The sequence below is a fragment of the Ruditapes philippinarum genome, unplaced genomic scaffold (assembly GCF_026571515.1).
Source record: "Ruditapes philippinarum isolate M1 unplaced genomic scaffold, ASM2657151v2 ctg56_1_1_1_1, whole genome shotgun sequence".
In the NCBI taxonomy this organism is placed as follows: Eukaryota; Metazoa; Mollusca; class Bivalvia; order Venerida; family Veneridae; genus Ruditapes; species Ruditapes philippinarum.
Genome location: NW_026862156.1, coordinates 694,911 through 716,940, shown reverse-complemented (window position 1 = coordinate 716,940; position 22,030 = coordinate 694,911). Strand labels below are relative to the sequence as shown.

Below are 22,030 nucleotides of genomic sequence, written 5' to 3'. Positions count from 1 at the left end.
TTCCTTACTAAATGTTGAAGAGTAAACAAGTTATATTTAACAAATGTATAAATATTATTTTGAACATATTAAAAAAACCTTATTTTTCATAATTTATAACTTAAAATGTTAACTACGTATCTATTTACAAACATTTCTTTTATCTGTAATGATGGTAGTTATCTCTCTGTCTAGGGCCGAGGACCTGACCTACAATGTCCGCAATTCAAGCCCTAGCAGTGACACTTTTTGAAACAGCAGTGACACTTTTTGAAACATACCCTATGGAAAATTACATGTAAACGTGCGAAAACTGAAATATGCGTAACACTTTTTGAATCAGTAGTGACAAAAATTGAAAAAGCAGTTACACTTTTTGAATCAGCAGTGACAAAAATTGAAAAAAACAGTTACACTTTTTTAACGCATGTAACAAAAAACGAAACAATAAGAACAATTATTTACAATAACAATTATTTATTCTAATATCCATAAGGTACTGTATCATAATTGTCCAGTTTTCTACGCTTGGTATACACCATTTGATAACTTTTCTTTTCTTCCCTATTGTACAATTTTCTTTTTCTTTTATCTCTACAAATTTTACTAGGGTTTGTAATTACAATATTTGAATTCTTTTGTGGTTCTGTTACTATATCTTTCACACTTTCAAAGTTGATGAGTTGGCTATTTGTATAATTTAATGTGAAACCCCTAACTTTACAAGTTTCGTTGTTTTTGTTGGTTTTATAGGCATAATTTTTAGGACCACCCGACACAAATTCTACAATGTGCTCCCCTCCACTCTCCTCATCCGTGAGTTTACCCAAGTAATCTCCTAATGGCGGATCATATTGTCCAGGGCGACTCACATAGATGACGCTGTCCGTATCGTAATACAGCGCTCGTTTGTCGAGCTTTTCGAGCACACTGTAGAGTTTGAGTCTTGCCCAGCATGTCGTAAACGTAGCTAAGTATATGTTCGTTTAATTATCTTCGGGTTGGCAGTCTTGTTTATATTGCCATTCTATTTGTATCATGTCATTGGTAAGTATGTGAAAATTCAGAGGTTCTTTCGTCTGATCGGCAAATAACTGAAAAAACAGGTTGGCCTGTAGTTCGTGAAAGAACTCTGTCTGGCGCATATTGAGTCTCTGACCAAACTTGCCCCAAACACTGTTAAGACATAATTTAGCCAAAGCTCTCAAACCCGGGTTTTTCGAAATGTTTGCCCGATCAAACGAAACTCCCTCTTTCTGTAAGTATTGAGACACATAATTTGTCATGTCTTGCTCATTGTGTATCCAGTCGGGAGAACCGCTTGCCTCTTGCTTAAACTTTAAAAATGTGTTTATGTAATTGGCAAACAGTCCCCCTCATCTGGTCTTTGGGTCATATTGTGTGGTTTCCTCCCAGTGGTATACTTCGTATATCGTTTCAATTTGATAACCTAATTTAACGGCCGTTTGAATCTCCGGAGTGCACCACTTACCAGTCAACTCTCTTTCTTGTTCAGAACATGCGCATGGGTTTTGATTTTCAGTATCGGCGCAGGTCCTACATAGGGGAAATTTCAACTTGTTATTTGAGCGATACGGTAGGACGGGATGGTTTAATCCTCTAGGTGGTACTATTTTGACCTTAGCTATACCAATTGTTCAGTATTTTGAATCTTTTGTTTTTTGAATTCGTGGTCCCAAATGCAAACGTATTTCATGCCTAATTGTTGAATGTAAGCTTTCTTTTTCATCGTTAACGCGTACAATTCATCTAATGATTGATAAGTGCGTGGGTGGCACGTTTCTTCTCGGTTATCTGTAAAACAATCAGGGCATCTATGAAAGATACAACCATGGTACTCATAGGCCGTGTTTGTTTCTTCGCAGTAACCGTCTAATTTGTAACGTGTTTCTGATAAAGATTTCTCTCCCTTATTTAAAGCGTGCTGAATTTTGACTTTTTTGTACACGCCACCCATTCTAACCATTGTATGGACGCTTTGCTATATTGATCATTATAACCACTAGGAGGAATTTTCGCTATGGGTGTCCTTACAAATTCTGTCTCAGTTACTTTCTCACCCGTAAGTTGGGTTTCGAGGATCCATTCGTTTCCGCGCAATACATAAAGCTTTCCGTCTATTAATTTTGAAGGTATCCAATCATCATTGCCCTCTAATTTTACTTTCCATTCTTCTTCTAAAAATTTGGTTCTAAAGACATTCATGCAGACGGAAGCTATGGTCACGGAATCGAATGGATCCACGGCTCCGACCCATGTTTTTTCTTTCTTTCCTTTTTCATTCACCACCTCTATTCTTTCGCCCGTAGCACTCATTAACAACTCTCTGAATTTCAAACACGCTTGTCTTAAAATATCTACATCACTTCTACAATAATCTAACATTTATTTTCTAAAATTAAACACATTATCCTTTCTCTCACTCAACCACACTAACAATTCAGCTCTCTCTTTCTCACTCATAAAATCATGACCATAACACTGAGCATCTGGGAACGGGCCTACATAAGTCTGATTTTCGCTACTATTGAAGTAATGGGGAAACCAACCTTTCTTTAATTCAGTCAATCCAAACGCTTTAGGGAGGGCTGACAATTTCATAGGTAAAAAATTCAAACTGTCAATCACTTTGATATGTAAATCTGACTCTATTGTCATATACATAAGTTTGGAGCTACTGTAAATAATCTTGTCCGGTCTCAGGGATTGGTCTATTATGTACTCTAACAAAAAATAGCCGTCGTAACCTTTCATATTATGAGCAAATACTTTGAAATATTCGTGCTGGGGAGAAAACAACCATTCGCCAAATTTTTCTGCGGTGTCGGCTCCTTCGAACGTGACTTCTCTGAATCCACATTTACCCGGACACGGTCCTGGGTCTTCATTATCATGTAGCTCAGAGTTGTCACATTCGTCGTACCGCGTTCCGCATTTTTTACATATAGATTCGGGGGTCAAGGGCTTATCGATACATTTTGGACACACAGTATGTGCTACTACAAAATTGGGACGATGAGTGGTTTTTCCGCACCAAGATGATTTACAGTGTTGACATTTAGAGCAAGATTTACATACCTGTTGTGTTTGACAGTCTTTACAATCTCTTTTTCTTCTCGCTACATATCCATTTTCACACTCTGACACTTCATCCTTACTACATTCAAAATCAAAAAATATAAATTTAGAATTATAATGTTCCTTGGCCGGTATTGATCTGAGATAACATAAATGTCCTTCCATTACATATTGTTCGCACGAGTTACACAAATATTCTCCACACTCATGGTCCTCTTTCTTCCTTTTGTCGGTCCTTATAACTTTGTAGCATGTTGGGCATTTCCAGTATTTTTGACATTGGGATAGTCCATTGGCTTTTCCTTTACATTTTCCTTTTTTGTGTACCGGTACTGTCTTGTGTTGATTATAGCACTCTTCTGATCTGCATGTCATGTTACAGTGTGTGCACTTGACTGTATTTTCTGTTTCCGGGCAATTATCCGTCTTACTGCTATACAGGATATTTCGCACTGGTGCCTTTCTCTATTGTTGTAGTGTTTAAGGCATTGGTCTCAGAAATACCCCGCGCTGAAGAATCCTGTAATGCTGGTAATGGCGTGAAAGTGGTCGTCGTCCACGAGGTACAGGTAAATGCATGGACGCTCGTCCTTACTTGGGCTTGTTATGAACTTGTTTCCCAGTCTGGCACTGACAACCATCAGGCGCACTCCCAACACTTCTTCAAACGCCTCTACGTCGTTTAAACTGGCGGGACGATCTAAGGGCACTCCGGCTAGTTGACTGATGGCCACCGCTAATTGTCTCTGTTCGTCTCTCTGTTTATTCCTCAAATTTTTATAATAACTCTCTGACACTTTCTGATGTTCTAGTATAAGTTGTACATTGGATTTCTTTTGGCGTTTTTTAGCAATTTCTTTCCATTCGTCTTGGCTACATCTGTTTTACTTGGCCCAGCTCACCCCGATCGCCCTGGCCATACACATTTGGTCATCATTTTCGATGGTCACTATAGAGGTTTTCAACTTTAATGAATTGTTCTTGCCTTTTAGTTTGGTAATTCTTCGTCGTGGACCACTGCTTCCTTTAGGTAATTCGATGGAGCCTATAGAAATATAGATGCTTTCATCGATGGACAAGTTTTGGTTGCTATTCAGTACTTTTTCGATGATTTCCATCACTTTATCGGCGGTCAACTGGTCCCAGGCCTGGAGAGGAACTATAATAGGGTCGTGCAATCCTTGATGATGAATAACGACACGACCCAAATCGTTCCCTGCCAAATTGCCCCGGGCTTCTTCGAGCACGTCTTCAAACATTTGGTGAAGTCCTTGTCTCACATCTTGCAGTCTCTGTCCATTATACTGTTCATCAATTTTCACTTGATATGTCCGGTCAACTGCCGCTTTCTTTGCATACGTCCTTTCTGATTTTTTTCTTATCGTATACTGAAGTTCCCGTGGGGCATCGGGCCTATGAGAGGGGCCCGCTTGAGGCTCATCCCCATTCCCTACTTGTATCCCTGGTGACTGAGGGCTCCTCTCCCCGTCTTCCACACAAGCAGTCGCCATCTTATCCAGTTCTTCGTCAAATAATAGTGCTCTTACTGCACCCTAAATTTCCTCTTGCTCTCTAACATACTCTAGCGCCAAATCTAAATCTTCCATGTTCACGTCTTCTCGGTTCTGCATTGTGTCGTTTTAACTGTCGAGTAATCTTTCCATTTGTTCATTCACGAAGTCATCTCCATATTGTGGGTTCCTTAACTGAAATAGTCGGAACCGCACCCCGGGTTAATCCTGTATCCCCCACGTCGCCGCAAAATTCATCAGTTCATCGGCGTCTGTGAAAGAATTCACCATTATTTCGAAAGTAGCTGCTATGTTTTCCATGTTGTCGGTTAGAGTTCTGAAGTCAGAATGACAAAGGGGGCTAAAGCGCTCTCTTATATACTCTCCGTTGCGCGAGTCAAATCTATTTTTGGTAAGAACGTCATCGTTCTCCATTTTGATTGGTTAATAAAAAAGAGTGGGTTCAAAACGAGGCTGTCTATTTTTAAACGTCATGCTTCTCCACTTTTCATTGGTTAATGAAAAGGAGTGGTTTCAAAACGAGGCTGTCTATTTTTAGACGTCATTGTTCTTCAATTTGTTTGGTCAATCTAAAAAAAGCAATACATTTTAAACCTGTCGTTACTGGACCGTTTAACAATAGGCTATAGTGACTTGTCATAAATACTTTGATAGGCAAGGAGTAAGGACTAGGGGTAAGCTTATTTGAGTTATTCTAATAATGTTTACGCATGAGTGATTTCACTTCCGGTTTAACAGTACGAGCTTGTAGCATTTGTCAAGACCTTTCGTTTGATATGCAACATGCCTATGTTATGCCCATAAAAGTTATACGTATTTATACGCATGAGTGATTTTGTCTGCCATTTTCAAACTCTCCTATCTCAGTAACGGTAAGAGATAGATCCATATAATAATACATTTTCTGTATCAACTCGCAGAGATCTTTCCATTGGTACATAAATCTAAGGGTTTTATGGACATTAAAAAAATGGTTTAAAAACCGCTAAAGGGCCATAACTCGAGAACGGCTGAAAATCGAATCGAGAACCTGGGGTTTATTTCGAAGCATTCTGGAATGTCTATCCTTTGATGCGAAAAAAATCAAAATGTATATCGTAAAATGTTGCACAAAAGACGAAAAAACGTATTTTTCTGTTAAAATTTTATGCATGTTTTGCTGAGAAAAAAAATCTTATAACTTTCCACCCATGTACAAAAATGTAATAACTTTTGTACTGGCTTTTTAACTTTTAATGTTGTTTGATGAACGCGATTTGATTACTTTGTCCAACACGCACCAGGTAAACCATTTACGCCTCAATGCCATTTAATGACTTTTTCTAATATTGATGAATGGCCGTATAACGCTTGAACGCAATTTAATTGCTTTTCGGGGACAGCAAACGAAAATAATTGACCGTCAATTCTATTAATCTTTTTTGATTAATGAAAAGCTATATTTAGTAACGAAGGATAAAGGGTTTTTGTTCAAAATAGTTCCGCTAGGTATTGTGAATCTAGACTAAGTGGCGACTGTACTTAATGCCTTTTTCTTTCATTGACACCTGCGTGGGGCTGATGAAATAGCTCCTGGTGATTGTGAAATACCGCGACTAAAAATAGATCGGCACATGCGCAGTCTACAAGGACGTTACGCTATTACAGTCATTTCCTTACTAGATGTTGGAGAGTAGACAAGTAATATTTTACAAATGTATAAATATTATTTTGAACATATTAAAAAACTATTTGTGTTTTAATTTATAAATTAAAATGTTAAGCACGTTTCTATTTACAAACATTTCTTTTATCTGTAATGATGGTAATTATCTCTCCGTCTATGGCCGAGGACCTGACCTACAATGTCCGCGATTCAAGCCCTAAGATCGTGTATACGAGTCAGCTCCGTATACTTCCGGGAGATTAAAAATAGATTTCTAAAAATAGACGGATGATCACATTCTAAAAATAAAACGATGATGTCATTCTAAAAATAGAATCCAAATGGCGTCGCGCATGCGCAGTCGTCACGCCAAACCGTCCCCTATACTACTATTAACTATGGCAGATCCTTTAAGTTTCATGAAGAAGAAGAAGAAGAACTTCTTCATGTGCAGTATAGTGTGATCAACTGTATCAAATGCCTTTTGTAGATCTAAAAGTATCATGCAATACTGCCTTTATCCGTTTCAAATTTAATACAATCTGTTACATGAATTACATGTGTCAGTTGAAAAACCACTTCTAAACCCTGACTGAAACTGCCTGACCATGACTCGAACCCATGACTGTCAGAAGACCAACTGAGCTATCAGGCAGGCCGGCTACACATTTTCTCTTTAATAATGAAACAGTTCTAAACCACAACATGTTTTCCATTATATTGATTTGTGTCCTTAAATTTCTGATTTTTACAGAGCATAGTAAATTAAACTCAGGGTTATCTGCAGTCACAGGATGAGAAAAACTTTCAGCTTGACCAGAACTCGAACCTGTCACCCACAGAATAATGTACCGCGGCTGTAGCGATTGAGCTATCTGGCCGCTTACACATTTTCTCCCCTGAATAGTGAACAGTTCTAAACCGTGACAGATACTTTTAGATTTTTAAATTAACAAGTAGATTAATTCTTAATTAAACAAATAATCAAAATAACAATTTATATAATTATTGTTTAATTATTTTTACTAAAAAGAGCTTAGACAGTTATTGGTTGTGTCATTATTTATAGCAGGTCAATTTGAAAGTGAACATAACTGTACTAATACATGTACAATATCTATTTTTTTTGTACAAATAAAAACTAACCTTTTTTCTATGATAAGAAATTATATGAAGGCTGAGTTGTACTTTGCATCAGAGGCACCGGGCGAAAACATGAAAATGGAACAAACGAACCACTTTGTGGTAGATTGTATTTTCATGTTTTCATCTGGCGCCCGGTTACTTTTTGTACTTTGTTGGTTTTCATGTGGCACAAATCACCCACTATAGAATTTAGTGCACACATTTATTCAAGGGCAAGTAACAATCTACTCTATGAAAAGTCTGTTGTTGGGTTGACTCTGGAGACCTGGAGGTTGAGACCGGTGTCCCTCCATTACAAATAGATAAGACAGAATCTGTCCTTTTCAAACTATGCACATGTTAGAAAAAAATTAGAATACGAGGGGTGTTCAAAAAGTTTTGAGACTGTAGCAATGAAATTAAAACAACAATATATATCTTTTTTTTTTTCTATTTTAATCCCTCAAAATTGTTTCCATGAACCCGAATACACTTCTGAAGTCGATCTATCAACCTCCGGAAAGCGTCAGAGTAGTTCCCCTTGGGGATACCCAAAAGGCACTGGTAGAGCGCACTTCCAAGCGCGCTGCGTGATGCGTAACGCCGTCCAGAAAGCCGTTTCTTGACTTCGGGGAAGAGGAAAAAGTCGCACGGACTTAGATCGGGAGAATAAGGGGGATGCTTCACTTGTACAATTTTTTCTTCCTCGATGAACCTTTGTACTATATCTGATTTATGAGATGAAGCGTTATCATGAATGAGGTACAACCCTCTTAAACCAGTTCTTGGGCGACGATTTTCATAAAACGCCTTGACACGTTTCAAAATCTTATCCCGGTAGAACTTTCCAGTGACAGTTTTCCCTCCCGGAACTGCAACTTGTACCACAGGGCCTTGCGAATTAAAGAAAACCGCATACATCACTTTTTTAGCGCTCTTAGTCCTTTTAGCAATGGTGGGTCTAGCCTGGTCCTTGCGGAGCCATTGCTTGTTGTTTATGCGTCTCTGGGGCTCAAAATAGTAGATCCATGTTTCGTCTCCCGTAATCAGTTCATTTATTTTCCTTGAATCGAGATTTTTGAATTTTTTCAATGTTTCTTTCGCAAGACGCACTCTTTCCTTTTTCTGGTCCTCGGTCAGGAGATGGGGTACCCATCTGGCACAAACTTTTCTTAAATTAAATTCCTTCGTCAGAATGGTCTGAATGGTACCCGTTGATAAGTTGAGATAATAAGCTATCTCACGTACCGTGTACCGAGCATCATCTTCTATTAGATTTTTTACAGCAGCAATGTTTCTGGAAGTGATTACTGTCTGAGGTCTGCCAGAACGGTTCCTGTCTTTGACATTATCCAATCCATCGGTGAATGCTTTGAACCACCTGTACACAGTGCTCTTCGAAACACTATTGATTCCAAAGTGACTATGCACTTCATTCAGAATCTTCTCAGCAGTAATCCCTAAACTACACCGCACTTTTATGTATCCTCGAATCTCTAATTTTTCACTAGGTTTCATATTTACATGTACAAATGACCAGTGTATACGAGTATATGATAAATAATACACAATAACTTTTAAACGCATGATTTGATTTCAATGAAATTTTACTCATTTGTCATCGAAAGCCTAACAATAAGATCTCGTGAATTTCGTGCAAATTGAATGGTAATTTTCTACGGAAGCACATTAGTCTCAAAACTTTTTGAACACCCCTCGTAACTATTCAGAATATGATTTTTGAGACTTTATTAATTATATTGCTTGATCCAAGTTTAAGGACATTTTCAATCAATACATGTATTATCATTTATAACTTTAAATGAAAGTCTCATCCCTTTAATAATAATGTCATAACTGTAACTCTTTAAATACAGAAATATTATCATATACTAAGATATACATGTGTGCACATAACATTAATAATTCCAAGTTTCTATTAAAAAAATATGAAATCCTAACATTAACATTAACATTGGTACCAATGGATGGAATTCAAAATCTAGTAGAAAGAAAACTATAATGTATAAACTCTATTATAGATACTATTATTAGCCAGTTAACACTGAGTATAAACACCTATAACCTGCAGACTAACCAATACATGTATTATCATTTATAAATTTAAATGCAAGTCTCATCCATCATAACTGTAAGTCTTTAAATACAGAAATACACATTTTATCCATATACTAAGATACACATGTATGCTCATTACATTAATAATTCCCAGTTTCCATTAAAAATAAATATAACATCCTATTAACATTGGTACTTGGATGGAATTTACAATCTTGTAGAAAGAAAACTATAATGTATAGTAAAAAAGTAAAAAAATCTCAAATACAAACTGTAGTCTATATCATATAATAAAGATCGAGTTGTGTGAGTGTCTAAACATTAAATGCATATTTCTTACAGTAACAAATACTGTCCCTCTTTTAACATTGCATTAGACTTTACTTTATAACTGACTGCATATATATCAAGTGTTTAAAATTGATAACTTTAGGATGTTATCCTTTCTCTGTTTTAATATATGGACATGAGCACCTATATGCATAGCTTTAATTTTTCTACCTTTCATTTTTACCAAAGGTTATTATATTAACAATTTATATACAAACACATAGAAAATAATAAATAGTTTCACATAGTGAAAAGAAGATTCCTGTAGCAGAATACCTGTAGGTATGTACTAACTGAACAAACTAGAAAAAAATCCAGTCTATAAGCCAGTAAAATAAAAATCAATCAATATTCACTCCTCAGGGCCTCAAATGCTGTTGATGACCTTACAACTGGTAAATAGTATACAACAAAAATAGTAAGTAATACCTAAGTTAGACAGAAAAGAACAAATAATTTGGTAAACATGAGTTACTTCCCCTTAAAATAGGGAAAACCTGAAACCCAAAAGAACTCCCTAAACAGCAAAATTATGAAATGTTGCAGGCTCAGTTTTATTAAGTCATGTAAAGTAATGGTAGTAAGTATTCATAAAAAGTTAGATGGTCATGTGACAGCAGTAATTGCAGAAAATCGGATAGCTTTCAACATCCGGATACTTGTATATTTTGTAAAAACAATAATTCTGTGCAATAGATTAACGTAATATGGCTAAATCAATAAGATCATCAACAACAGTTCCATTCCTATCCTAATACTCATTTTCAGGTGAACGTTCTTCTTGTAGGAAAATTTTGAAAATATATAAATGAATGAAAAAGAATACGGCATCAATGTAGACCACAACGATATTCGAAATCCGGTTTTAGTATTGCCAATAAAGCTAATAGTCCAGTCATTCTAGCTCAAAATAGAGCCTAACCTCAAACAAATTGCAACAGAAAATATTTTGAGTGCTTTGAAACCCCAGACCTATATTGTATAACATATCAAAAGTCTAGAAAAATCTAAATTGGAGAATGTTTTCAAAAATTTAGATCAAATATATGGGTATCATTGTAATTATTTTTTTAATTTGAACTCAATGTAATACACACATACAATTTTCCAATCAGTTTTATATATAATATGCATAAAAATATAGCTTAATCTATCCCTATAGTAACATAAAGTAATCAAAAAGTTGTTTTTGTTTAAAGAAACTACTTTTACCTTTCTAAAATTTATTAATTAACTTAAGTGGGTGTGGTAATATTATATTTTTACATTGCTGTAGATCAACAATTTATTGAAAGCTCTATGTTATATGATATTAAACAGAAAATACATAATGGTTTACGTACATGTGAAAACTGTCAAGTTTCAACGTTTTATGAATTGAATTTACATTCCATCAATATTTAATGCATATATTGAAATATTAATATTAACATTGTACAGCTAGTGGGTGGGGTAATTTTATACAAAATAAAGAAACATTAAGGGAATCTATATTATCTATGATAATAATATTGAGTTTTATATTAACTTGAATACTTTCAAGCACATCTGTTGTATTTTTTTCTGAGTCATTATATAACATCATGACATTGGGTCAAAAGAGGTGACATTGACCTTTTGGAAGGTCAATTTCAAATATTTGATACATTTGAGCATAAAATGTAAAAAAAAATATTTGCAAATTTTAATTTGTAAAATATCTTCGCTAAGCATAAGCACAAGAATGTCATGACTTTTACAAAGCGTCACTCGCTTCTGTAATTTCTGGTCGACCAATCTTTCACTTTTTATCACTAGATGATAGCACCTGAAATTCTTCTGGTATATCTTTTCCAGTTCTGAAATTAGAGGAGCATAAACATGTTTGATGGTAAAGAGCATCGGCTACAAGCAAGTTGTGAACCTGTTCTATCCTTGCTATCACTGTATCAGACAAACAGTTTTCCTCTGTATACATATATTCAAAACAGTAGGTTCTAGTGTCCTTACTGGCGAAACATCACACTTCCTTGTTTTACCCTTACTTATTAAAGATTGACCACAATATAAACAATCTTTTTTGTATGAAAACTTATCAGTCATTGATCTCAATGGTGGCATCAGTGTTTTCTTTTTCTGTCTTAGTGTCTCTTTTAGTGTAATGTGGGTTACAGTACATCTTTCTACACTTAATGTGAATATATTATTCCGATTCAACTTTTAAACTGTCATTTTATTTCTCACTGGCAGCATTTATTCCCTTGCATTCCTTTTCGTTGCCTTAAACTGTCTTTGTATGATCATCAAACAGCCGTTAACGTTCTCCGTCGCTGTGGCGATTGAAAAATACAAATATGCTGTCATATGCGGCCTTGTACAATTTCAATGCGATTTAAAAAAATGAATTCTAATTGACGATTATGTGCTGTTTTTCATACTTTATTTGTTTTCTTTTACATGCACTTTTTATCTAATTAAATTAAATGAATCATATATTTTATGCCTTCAACTTTAAGATGATCATGTGTATGAATCACAGCAATCAAAGCAATTAGCAGTTCAATAGTCATATGTTTAGGTTGTTAGTATACTTACAGTGAATGGCATCGGGAGGATTCCCTATGTATAAGAACAATAGAACATCAACCTTTTTTGCATAATGTGACAAATCCTATGTTTGCTTATATGGTAGGCATACTGTGTTTAATTATCATATTCTTGTTTCCTTGTAAAGAGGATATATTACGCAGTAATAAAGTGTTTGTTATATGAACTTTAAATAAATATTATTGAATTTATTGTTTAAATTACGGGTATTTCTGGATCATCCCTTGCATTCTTGTATTCTGGTTATTGGTAGCTGATTACGTATTGTTTCAGTTATCACAGAACAGTACGTGTTATTATAAGATGTATTTTTCCTAAAAGGCTTTCCTTAAAATGTTTTAGGTGCATTTATTTGATCAAAGTTGCTGATATGACACACTTTTCTTGCATATCAGACTGGCGTTTCCGTTAGTATTACCCATGCCGGAAATTTCATCTGGCATAGGGGGTGGCAGATGAGTCGCGTGCTGTACAATGTCACCTTAAGCCCCAGTCACATTAGTACGTGTTATTATAAGATGTATTTTTCCTAAAAGGCTTTCCTTAAAATGTTTTAGGTGCATTTATTTGATCAAAGTTGCTGATATGACACACTTTTCGTGCATATCAGACTGGCGTTTCCGTTAGTATTACCCATGCCGGAAATTTCATCTGGCATAGGGGGTGCCAGATGAGTCGCGTGCTGTACAATGTCACCTTAAGCCACATTAGAGCTTACGACCAGTGAAGATCAGTTCACGATCACCAGTGACCTCTGGTCGCGGACAATCTTTGAAACGTCTTACGACGGCCATCGGTGATCTTTGACAGTCGCAGGCTATCTTATTTAGGTCCCACGACTAATTTCAGTCGTAGAGAGGTTTTTGAGCTTGCACAAAAACCTCCTTGCGATCAAACAGGTCGCTAGTGATCTTATAAGGTCTTAGGCTGTCGCAGGATGGTCGTTCAGAAGTGCGACAATCTTACGACAGTCTTTACAAATTGCAACTACTCACTGATAATCTTGAGTAGTCTTTAGTAATCGTGTGATGGTCGTACTACTAGTTGTAGGTGATCGCATGACAGGTCACGGGTAGTCGTAAGTAATCCCACACAATCTTGAGACCATCGTACGTTTGCTTATGACCTGTCGTGCGATTGCCAATGATGACTGGTCTTACGATAGTCGCAGAAGTAAATTTATACGTGCAAAAATTGTTTTGGTCGCAGACAATCGCTGATGATCGTCAGTTTTACAAGTCGCCGGTGGTCGCAAGTAATCTTAAGCTCTAGTGTGACTGGGGTTTTAGGATGACGTAATTTTACCATTATGAATGAAGTTGAAATTTCATACGCTGTTGTACGAAAATAGTTTCGGTTGTAATGGCATAAATTCCCATTGAAAATTAAGATAAAGAATTCAAAATATAATGTTATATCGTAAAATATGCAAGAAAAAATATCTGACATATGTTTGCGATTCGGATCGGAATATCCGTCCCTCGGTAACCCGCCCGGCAAGCCTCGTTACCGCCCAATGGGCGGGTCACCTCGGGACGGATATTCCGATCCGAACCGCAACATATGACAGATATTATTATTATTTTCTAAGGTTTTAATCTAAAATTATAAATATAAAATACCTACTGGTTAAAGTGTTTGGAAGTAACGTAAAGATAAAGTCACATATTGAGTTTAAAAATGTCACCTTTCAATTTTAAGCCTTTCTAATGCCCATCCGTGCATGCATTCAAAAATATTTGTACTGATATGTTACTATATGGAACTTATGACACACTTTAAAAGTTTGCTTATATGAAAAATATCATTAAAGTGATTTTGTGAAACAAATGTCTCAACTATGCATCTTTACCTTAAACTCGTATACACCACAGTGTCCTCAGAACACATGATCGGGCATACCCATTGGCTCTGGTGTGTTGATAAAATCTGTAACATAGAAATTACTTTAAGTTTGAAAGGATTAGAATCTTATTTTCATATTTACGTGAAATAAAGTTCTATAGAATACACAGATGTTTTTATTGTTACATGTATTTGCTTAAATTTTGATTTTAAAAGTGATAAAATTATACTATTGTCAACTTAGGTGTGCATTCCGAAAGAAATACTAATATATCGCTGTGAATTAATCTTATACACGTAATGCACTTTTTCAAATTCGCGCAGGTGCTATTGTATGCATAAAAGATTTTCTTTTAAATTATGAATCAACTGTGCATGTTTACCTTGAACTCATACACATCGCCAATCATGAACCATAACTAGAAATCACGTTTGTTTATTGATAAATTTTTCTTCTATGTCTATTAAAAACTGAAAATAATTTCAGATATATTGAATTATGCATACGACGCTCTATTTCCTCCATGTTTAATATTCACTTAAACTAGTAAAAGATAATGTTTGATATATGTGTTATATATGTAAAAATATTACAAATGTAAGCACAGGAAAGCAAACTTACTCATTTAGTGTACATATAGTTACTGGATTTTTTTTTTATTTTCAAAATCAAGCAATACATCAATGAAGACTACCTCAAAGCGGTACCCCTAAAATAATAATAACATTACAAACATTATATATGTAAAACAATTTTAAAAAACTATTAAAATATACAAAAAAACAACCTTGAATACACATTTAACAATAAAACATGATTAAAGTATTCAGAATTTATTTAACGTAATTCGTCATAATTAAAGTGATAATGGCGTTCCATAGTTTAAAAATACTGTCGAAATTAACTTGTTATAAATACACATTTTTATGCCGTTTTTGAATGTTTACTAAAACAGGAGTTAATCAGAGATGTAAATTATATAAATTAAACTGTTTTCCATGAAAAGTATAATACAGATCGCTTGAAACACCTGTTGACCTTCAACGGATAAAGAACTGGTAAAACAAGCTACTTGTTGTTGTCGCCATTATGCAGTCGCTATTCTGAGTATCGGAGACGCTTTGTTCGCCTATGGAAGACCGTTGTCGTCAGAAAAAATCACAAAAAGTAACGCGATAAAAACCCGTTTTTTCTATGTTGCGCAACTTAGATTTTGCTAGACTCTTGATATGATTCATGTTATTCCATATACTTTCTATACCAGGTAAAATATTTTCTGTTGCAATTTGTTTGAGGTCGATTTACAGACTGACTGGACTATAAGGGTTAGTCTGGATTACCTGCCCTTTGTCTAAACAAAGATTTGTTTACAATAGAAACTGGGAACCAGACTAGCTCACCCTTAGCTTTGTTTAGACAAAGGGCAGGTAATCCAGACTAAGGGTGAGCCTGCAATTTCGTGAAAATAATATCACAATGCACTTTTTACATGAAGTTATTAAATACAAATGTAACAACATATTTGTTTACTTGATTTTTACGAATCAAAATAAAACTAATTAACACAACATGACATCAACTGCTAATAATAACAGCTCCTTCCATAAGCATTCCATAAGAGACGACGCCGCTCACCGGCGTCGCCAATAATACTTCGTTATGAGAACCTGTTCTACACACCAAACACCAATCTTTAAAAAACCCATAAAATTCTAGAAAAAGGAATATTTGTAATATTAAGTTTTCTCAGATACGAACGAATATTAAATTTTTCGTAATAAAAAACAGGTAAAAAAACCCAAGTAGTGTACACACGTCATCCGCATGTTTGTAAATAGTTTTATAGTTTCAAGGTAAATGGTGGTTTTTGATTTTATTCTTCTCAGGAAAGGCAAGTCCTAATGGTGCAAGTTTATGAATAGTTTTGTTTTGTTTTAAATAGTTATGTTTTGTTTGTTTGTTTTCATTCAGAAAAGCATGGTTCCTACTTACGCATGTTTAATAATATTTTTAGTTGTCCTAGTAGCTTCTTTATCCTTTTCAGTTATTGTTGAGTTTTAAAAAAAATGGTCTTATTGGCCTCCCTTGCATCACTATATGTATTGTACATCGAATAGAAAAGAAAAAATAACGTTCAGAGAATTATTGGAATCAAAATTAATAGGTTACAATTTGGCAATACTATTCAATACCATTTAAGGACATGATTTAAGTGCCTGAAAGGGCGGATGGACCCTTATTAAACTTAGAACACACACGCACGCACGCACGCACGTTACTCTGGTCAGTACTACAAGACTTAGCCTTGACACATTAAACTTGACTTAGTCCTAAACACAAACGTTTACGTTTATTGTAATCGACCTCTTATAAAATATATCATAAATGTAATCTAAATTAAATAATAAGTAGAGTTGTTCTTAATAAAGATAAATATCATTTAATAATTATACTTATTAAATTTGTTAGGACTACTCGTATAATAAAAGCATTGATTGAAATTGTATTTACTAGTTGTTGTTGTAAGTTTAGTTTGTATTGTGTAAATTATACAACTATTACATTGATGACATGACTGTATACGTGTAGATCTATAAAACTTGTGTATTGTCTGGTATTGTAGTAAATACTTTTACGTGTAGCAATTTGAGAATCTATCTCTATGTTGTCAAACAAGTTTTTCTATTGTCCAACAATATTGACCTGGCACTTCATTTACTTTTGTAAAGGTCATTTGAATAAACACTGACCAGTATCTATCGAATATATCGAGATATTTGCTAACTTCACTCGTCAGAGAGGTGTGGTGTAGTTCTAGTTCTACATCATACTGCTTTAAAATCGTTTACGATCACTCTAAGCAGGTATACATTGCATACATTTTTAAGAGACAGCTTTGAGATACAAGGGAATCCGGGAACCAGTCCCTAGCTCTTATTGAATAGACCCCTTGGTTTGTTTACATGCCCAGTGTATAGCACTGAATAGACCCCATTGGTTCGTTTACATGCCCATGCCATGTATAGCACTGATACATGCGAGGATTACCTGGATTTCTTACCAGTACACCTCTAGGTAGGTGGGAAACATTGAAAGTGTCTTTGAAAAATCTCAAGGTTATAACCCGGGATCGAACCCGGGACCTCAGGATTGATAATCCGTGGTCTAACCAACTGAGCTATCGCGCCACCACATATTGGTATAGATGTCGGACTACCGAGTTAAAGGTTTATGGTTCGATTCTTTACCAACACCACGTTATGATTTTTTTTGATTTACTTGCAAGAATTAATTCGAAATAGTTTTACTACAACTTTGCAGGAATTAATTTGAAATAGTTTTACTACTTTAGAAAAACCTTTTAAGTGGTGTTTTTATACACAATTATATTTTTTTATTTCATAATAGTATTATATTTTTTATTTTATAACAGTATCTTTCAATGGTTCTTTTTGTGACATTATGGCCCGTATTCAGAAATGATACTTAATCTCATTCTCGACTCAATCTCACGAAAGGTCACCTCAAGTAACGCTGAAGTAGACTAACGGTAAGTAACTCACAATGTGGAAAGTGGTATTCATTTTGTTTACTCAACCTTTTTTTTTTTTTTGTAGATAGATACTTTTATTTCCTCCAATATTGAAGAGCATAACATATTTACAGAGGTGAACATAGACATATACATAAACAAGTATAATACATATTAACAAAATAGTATATCCAATTTAGCATCGTTCATATAGTAAGAAGAAATGCATTAGAAATATTTTACATTAACCACATAAAATATATCAGATGTAGAAAACAAATATAACAAAATAAATCTTAACTTACAATTTGTCTCATGAGGTGTTATTTTGTCTTAGCATATTAACTAGTATACTTATCAAGGATCGTATATAGCTCAAGAGGTAAGTATCAAATGTACAAACAGTTATCAAGGTATAATATATAGCTCAAGAGGTAAGTATTAAATGTACAGACAAATATTATCTAGTATACTTATCAAGGTATCATATATTGCTCATGAGGTAAGTATCAAATGTACAGACAAATATTAACTAGTATACTGTACAGACAAATATTAACTAGTATACTTATCAAGGTATCATATTGCTCAAGAGGTAAGTATTAAATGTACAGACAAATATTAACTAGGTTACTTATCAAGGTATCATATATATCTCAAGAGGTAAGTATCAAATGTACAGACAAATATTAACTAGTATACTTATCAAGGTATCAGGTATTTTATTGCATAACATCACTCAATATACATTGCAAAAGTGTAACCATGTCGTTCATAAGAGTGTGTTTCACCGAAGTGGAAAAATTTTGTTAAAGAATTAATTATTAAAAATCTTAATGTAAAAGAAAGAAAAAAAAACGATTTTGAATAAAATTTCTGTAAATCAAAAGTATGAGGAGAAAATTAAAGAGAATTTGATAGTGTTTTTTTTTCAGTAGTATATGCTAAAATAGCAAAATAATGTTGGAAACTCTGAAAGACAGGACGACAAAAAAGGAAGCTAAAGAAAGTAGTGAATGGCTTCTAACAGGCATTTAGAACTGAAAAAAAATTACATTTCAATAGCGTTAACTTTATTTTGAAAGTAGCATCCATTTTGTTCTGTCAATGAAAACTTTTGCAGTACACAATTATGTTTTCTTTTTTTAATCATCTTATGACACTTTTAAAGGCCCATTATGCCTCAGAATTCTATCCATTTTATTTCTCAAAATTTCAATTTTTGCAAAGGGTATAATCATGTTGCATTATCATTTTGTATGGAAGTCAAAATACTACATTTTTTTTATACATTTTTCTACCATCATAACACATTACTGCACGTTAAGTGCAACTTTAAAAAGTTTTTAATTATTTTTCTAAAGAATTAAAATAGAAAGAGGCATAACGTTCCTTTAACAAGACTGTTTTATGTTGGTATTTGCAAAAATAGAATCTTAATCTTTTTAATATCTTAAATCAAATTCAATGATTTTGTACATAATCCCTCCCCAAAACAAAATATAAAAACAAACAAACAAAACAACCCTGTTTGATTGTGATACTGGAATGCGGTAAATCATCACACAGCTGCTATTAAAGTTACGAACTGGATCTAAGTAATGAAACACCATACTCGTTTAGTTGAGTGTATTTTACATAAATCATGCTAAACAAATGTTCAAGGTATTGTTTTGCTACGTGGATTTTTTGTTAGAACTTTTTTTTTTAATTAAAATACTCAGACGTCATCAAAGTTTGCTTTATGCCATGATTATTCAAGACGCCATGAAGATATTTTTCTGCCATGTTTCCTTTGAAATATCTTTTAATATATAGGTTTGTCAATGTCACCGTCGATGACTCTGGACTCAAGTACCCGGATGATTTTTCGTATGCGTCTAGATATAGGCCTATATAAATATTTATGTTTTAAACAAATGTCATTTAGTTTTAAGTATTTATTGTTTTGTTCATGAAATATTAAAAATAACAGTTAGATACAAGTTATATCGCATTGTTTGAATTTTGGGATTGACATAGAATTCCAAACACAGGAACAGTCATTTTCATGGATAAAAGGAAATTCAAGAAATTTTCAACTTTAAATCGTATAAATTCGTAACAACCCTTCATTTTTTGCATAAGTACTGGTGTCCCGCGAGTCCAATATACTCTTATTAGTTCATACTACTTGTATCATTCCGGGTACACTCCTTTGAAAATCAAAATTTCTGATAAAATTCAACTTCTGACATAAATTTAATGGGATCATCTCTATTCCTAAGTATTTGTTTTTCAACATTTATTTCCTAAAATACTGTCAGTTCGCGTATATGATGCACTTAAATGTATATGGGACGAAATTAATTCAATATCAATACTCAAAACTAAGTGGTATTCAGTATTATTTTATTGAGGACACCTCAAGGTAGCCCCCTCCTAATCTCACAGATTCTCAACTTTCCTGAGTTCACTCGACGCTTACTTTATAATCTGAATACCACTTAACTGAAAGTTTGAGGACTGTCTTGACCGTTAGGCAATTATAATGGATTTACTCAATGAGTGTGAGTGTAAGTATCGATTCTGAACACAGGCCTATGAAATCGTTTATGCTTTAGCGCATTGTAACACCGCACTTTGGGGTCAAACGCACTTTGGGGTTAAAATCGAGAAATTGACCCCAAAGTGCGTTAATATGCTACATATCAACGCACTTTGGGTTCAAGAGGTCTAAAGGTGTCATCTGAGTTCTGCTTAAATACTGAGTACTGACTTATTTTCTATCTGCGACATTGGAATATTTGAGGTGGAGTTCAAGATGGCGGTCAATACTTTATGATGCTTAAGTGATAAAAGTTTCATTAATTTTACCACTTGAAATATCTAAAAATTGTGTTCATATAACAAAATTACGGTGGCATAAAAGTGACATTTGCATTTTTTTGTTTTTAGTTTTGTATACATATTTTATTTTAGTTTTGCATACATATTTTTTCAGTTTTGCATACATATTTTTTTAGTTTTGCATTCATATTTTATTTTTGTTTTTCGTACATATTTTATTTTTGTTTTTCATACATATTTTAGCCAATCAAAACAGCCTTCAAATCTCATAACAGCCCATATGTGAGTATAAAACTAGCATAGAGGTTTGGTCACATTTCGACCCATTTTTGGAATCGGCCCAGTCGTTTTCGGTCGTGCAAGTCTGGTTTCAGCCGACCCTTTTGGGCCCATTTTTTATATTATTTGATTTTATATAATTATTGCTTTTTATTATTATACACTATTATATAAGTGTCTATTTGGAAAGGGCTGTTGATTGGTGATCAGTTATTATTACATGAATATGCACCACTCAATCCCACCCCCTGAGAATTGAGAATTATGAAACTTAGGTCAATTCTTTAGCACATCTAGATAATGTGCAGAACTTATATGCCAGGTGTGCCGGCTCAAGGTCGGGGTCACACCTTCAGGTCAAAGGATAAAGACTTGGGTTTCATGTCCGCTCCTTATCTCCGAAACCCCATGAAGGATTTTAAGGCACCTTGTGACAAATATTTACCACATCCTGACCATATGCAGAACCTTTCTTTGGGTTACCGCGGACTATATATTTATATACAGTCGAACTTCGTTCGCTCGAACTCGGAGGGCCCCTGAAAATTTGTTCGAGAGATCGGTAGTTCGAGCCAACCGAGGTTGAAAAATAAGATCGTACATAGAGGCATATACCTGTTTGAATGTTACCTTTGTTTTTATCCATCTGTATTGTTGTTACATTGTAACAATGATCGATGAATTCAATAAAAATAATACAGTCTTCTTTATCTTATTTTGTTATACACAATATAATACAGAGTTTACATTTATCGTGAATCACAATCTAAAAATAGCACAGGCAAGTCTGTTCATTTATCATGGATCACAATCTAAAAATAGCACACACAAGTATCAATCTATTAATAGAGCAAGATTTTATACACATGTCAATACACAATTATCGGGAAAAGTCATTTAAAAGTTCTTAATATTTCACAAGCTTTCATAGCTTCCCCAGTTCATCATCTTCTTCCGTTTCTGTTGGATCACTTTCGGTTGAGTTCCGTGCCGAAACTAAGTCCTCAATAATGTCTCTATCACATGTTTCAGCACATCTCAATTATTTCTTTTAATATCATTAATTACCATTTATATGCGTTTTGTTTGCATCTTAAATAAAAACGGTCGGTAAACAAAACAAACAAATCGATGAGCGAATATCACCTGTCCTTTTGTATAATTCAACC

General features: G+C 34.4%; 1 protein-coding gene across 1 annotated transcript; it reads right to left on the bottom strand.

Annotated features, from left to right (window-relative positions):
- Positions 1-7,830: 7,830 nt before the first annotated feature.
- Positions 7,831-8,898, bottom strand: LOC132718124 (histone-lysine N-methyltransferase SETMAR-like). The gene has a single exon (XM_060701752.1). The coding sequence runs from the start codon at positions 8,896-8,898 to the stop codon at positions 7,831-7,833; it is 1,068 nt and encodes a 355-aa protein (XP_060557735.1).
- Positions 8,899-22,030: the final 13,132 nt, after the last annotated feature.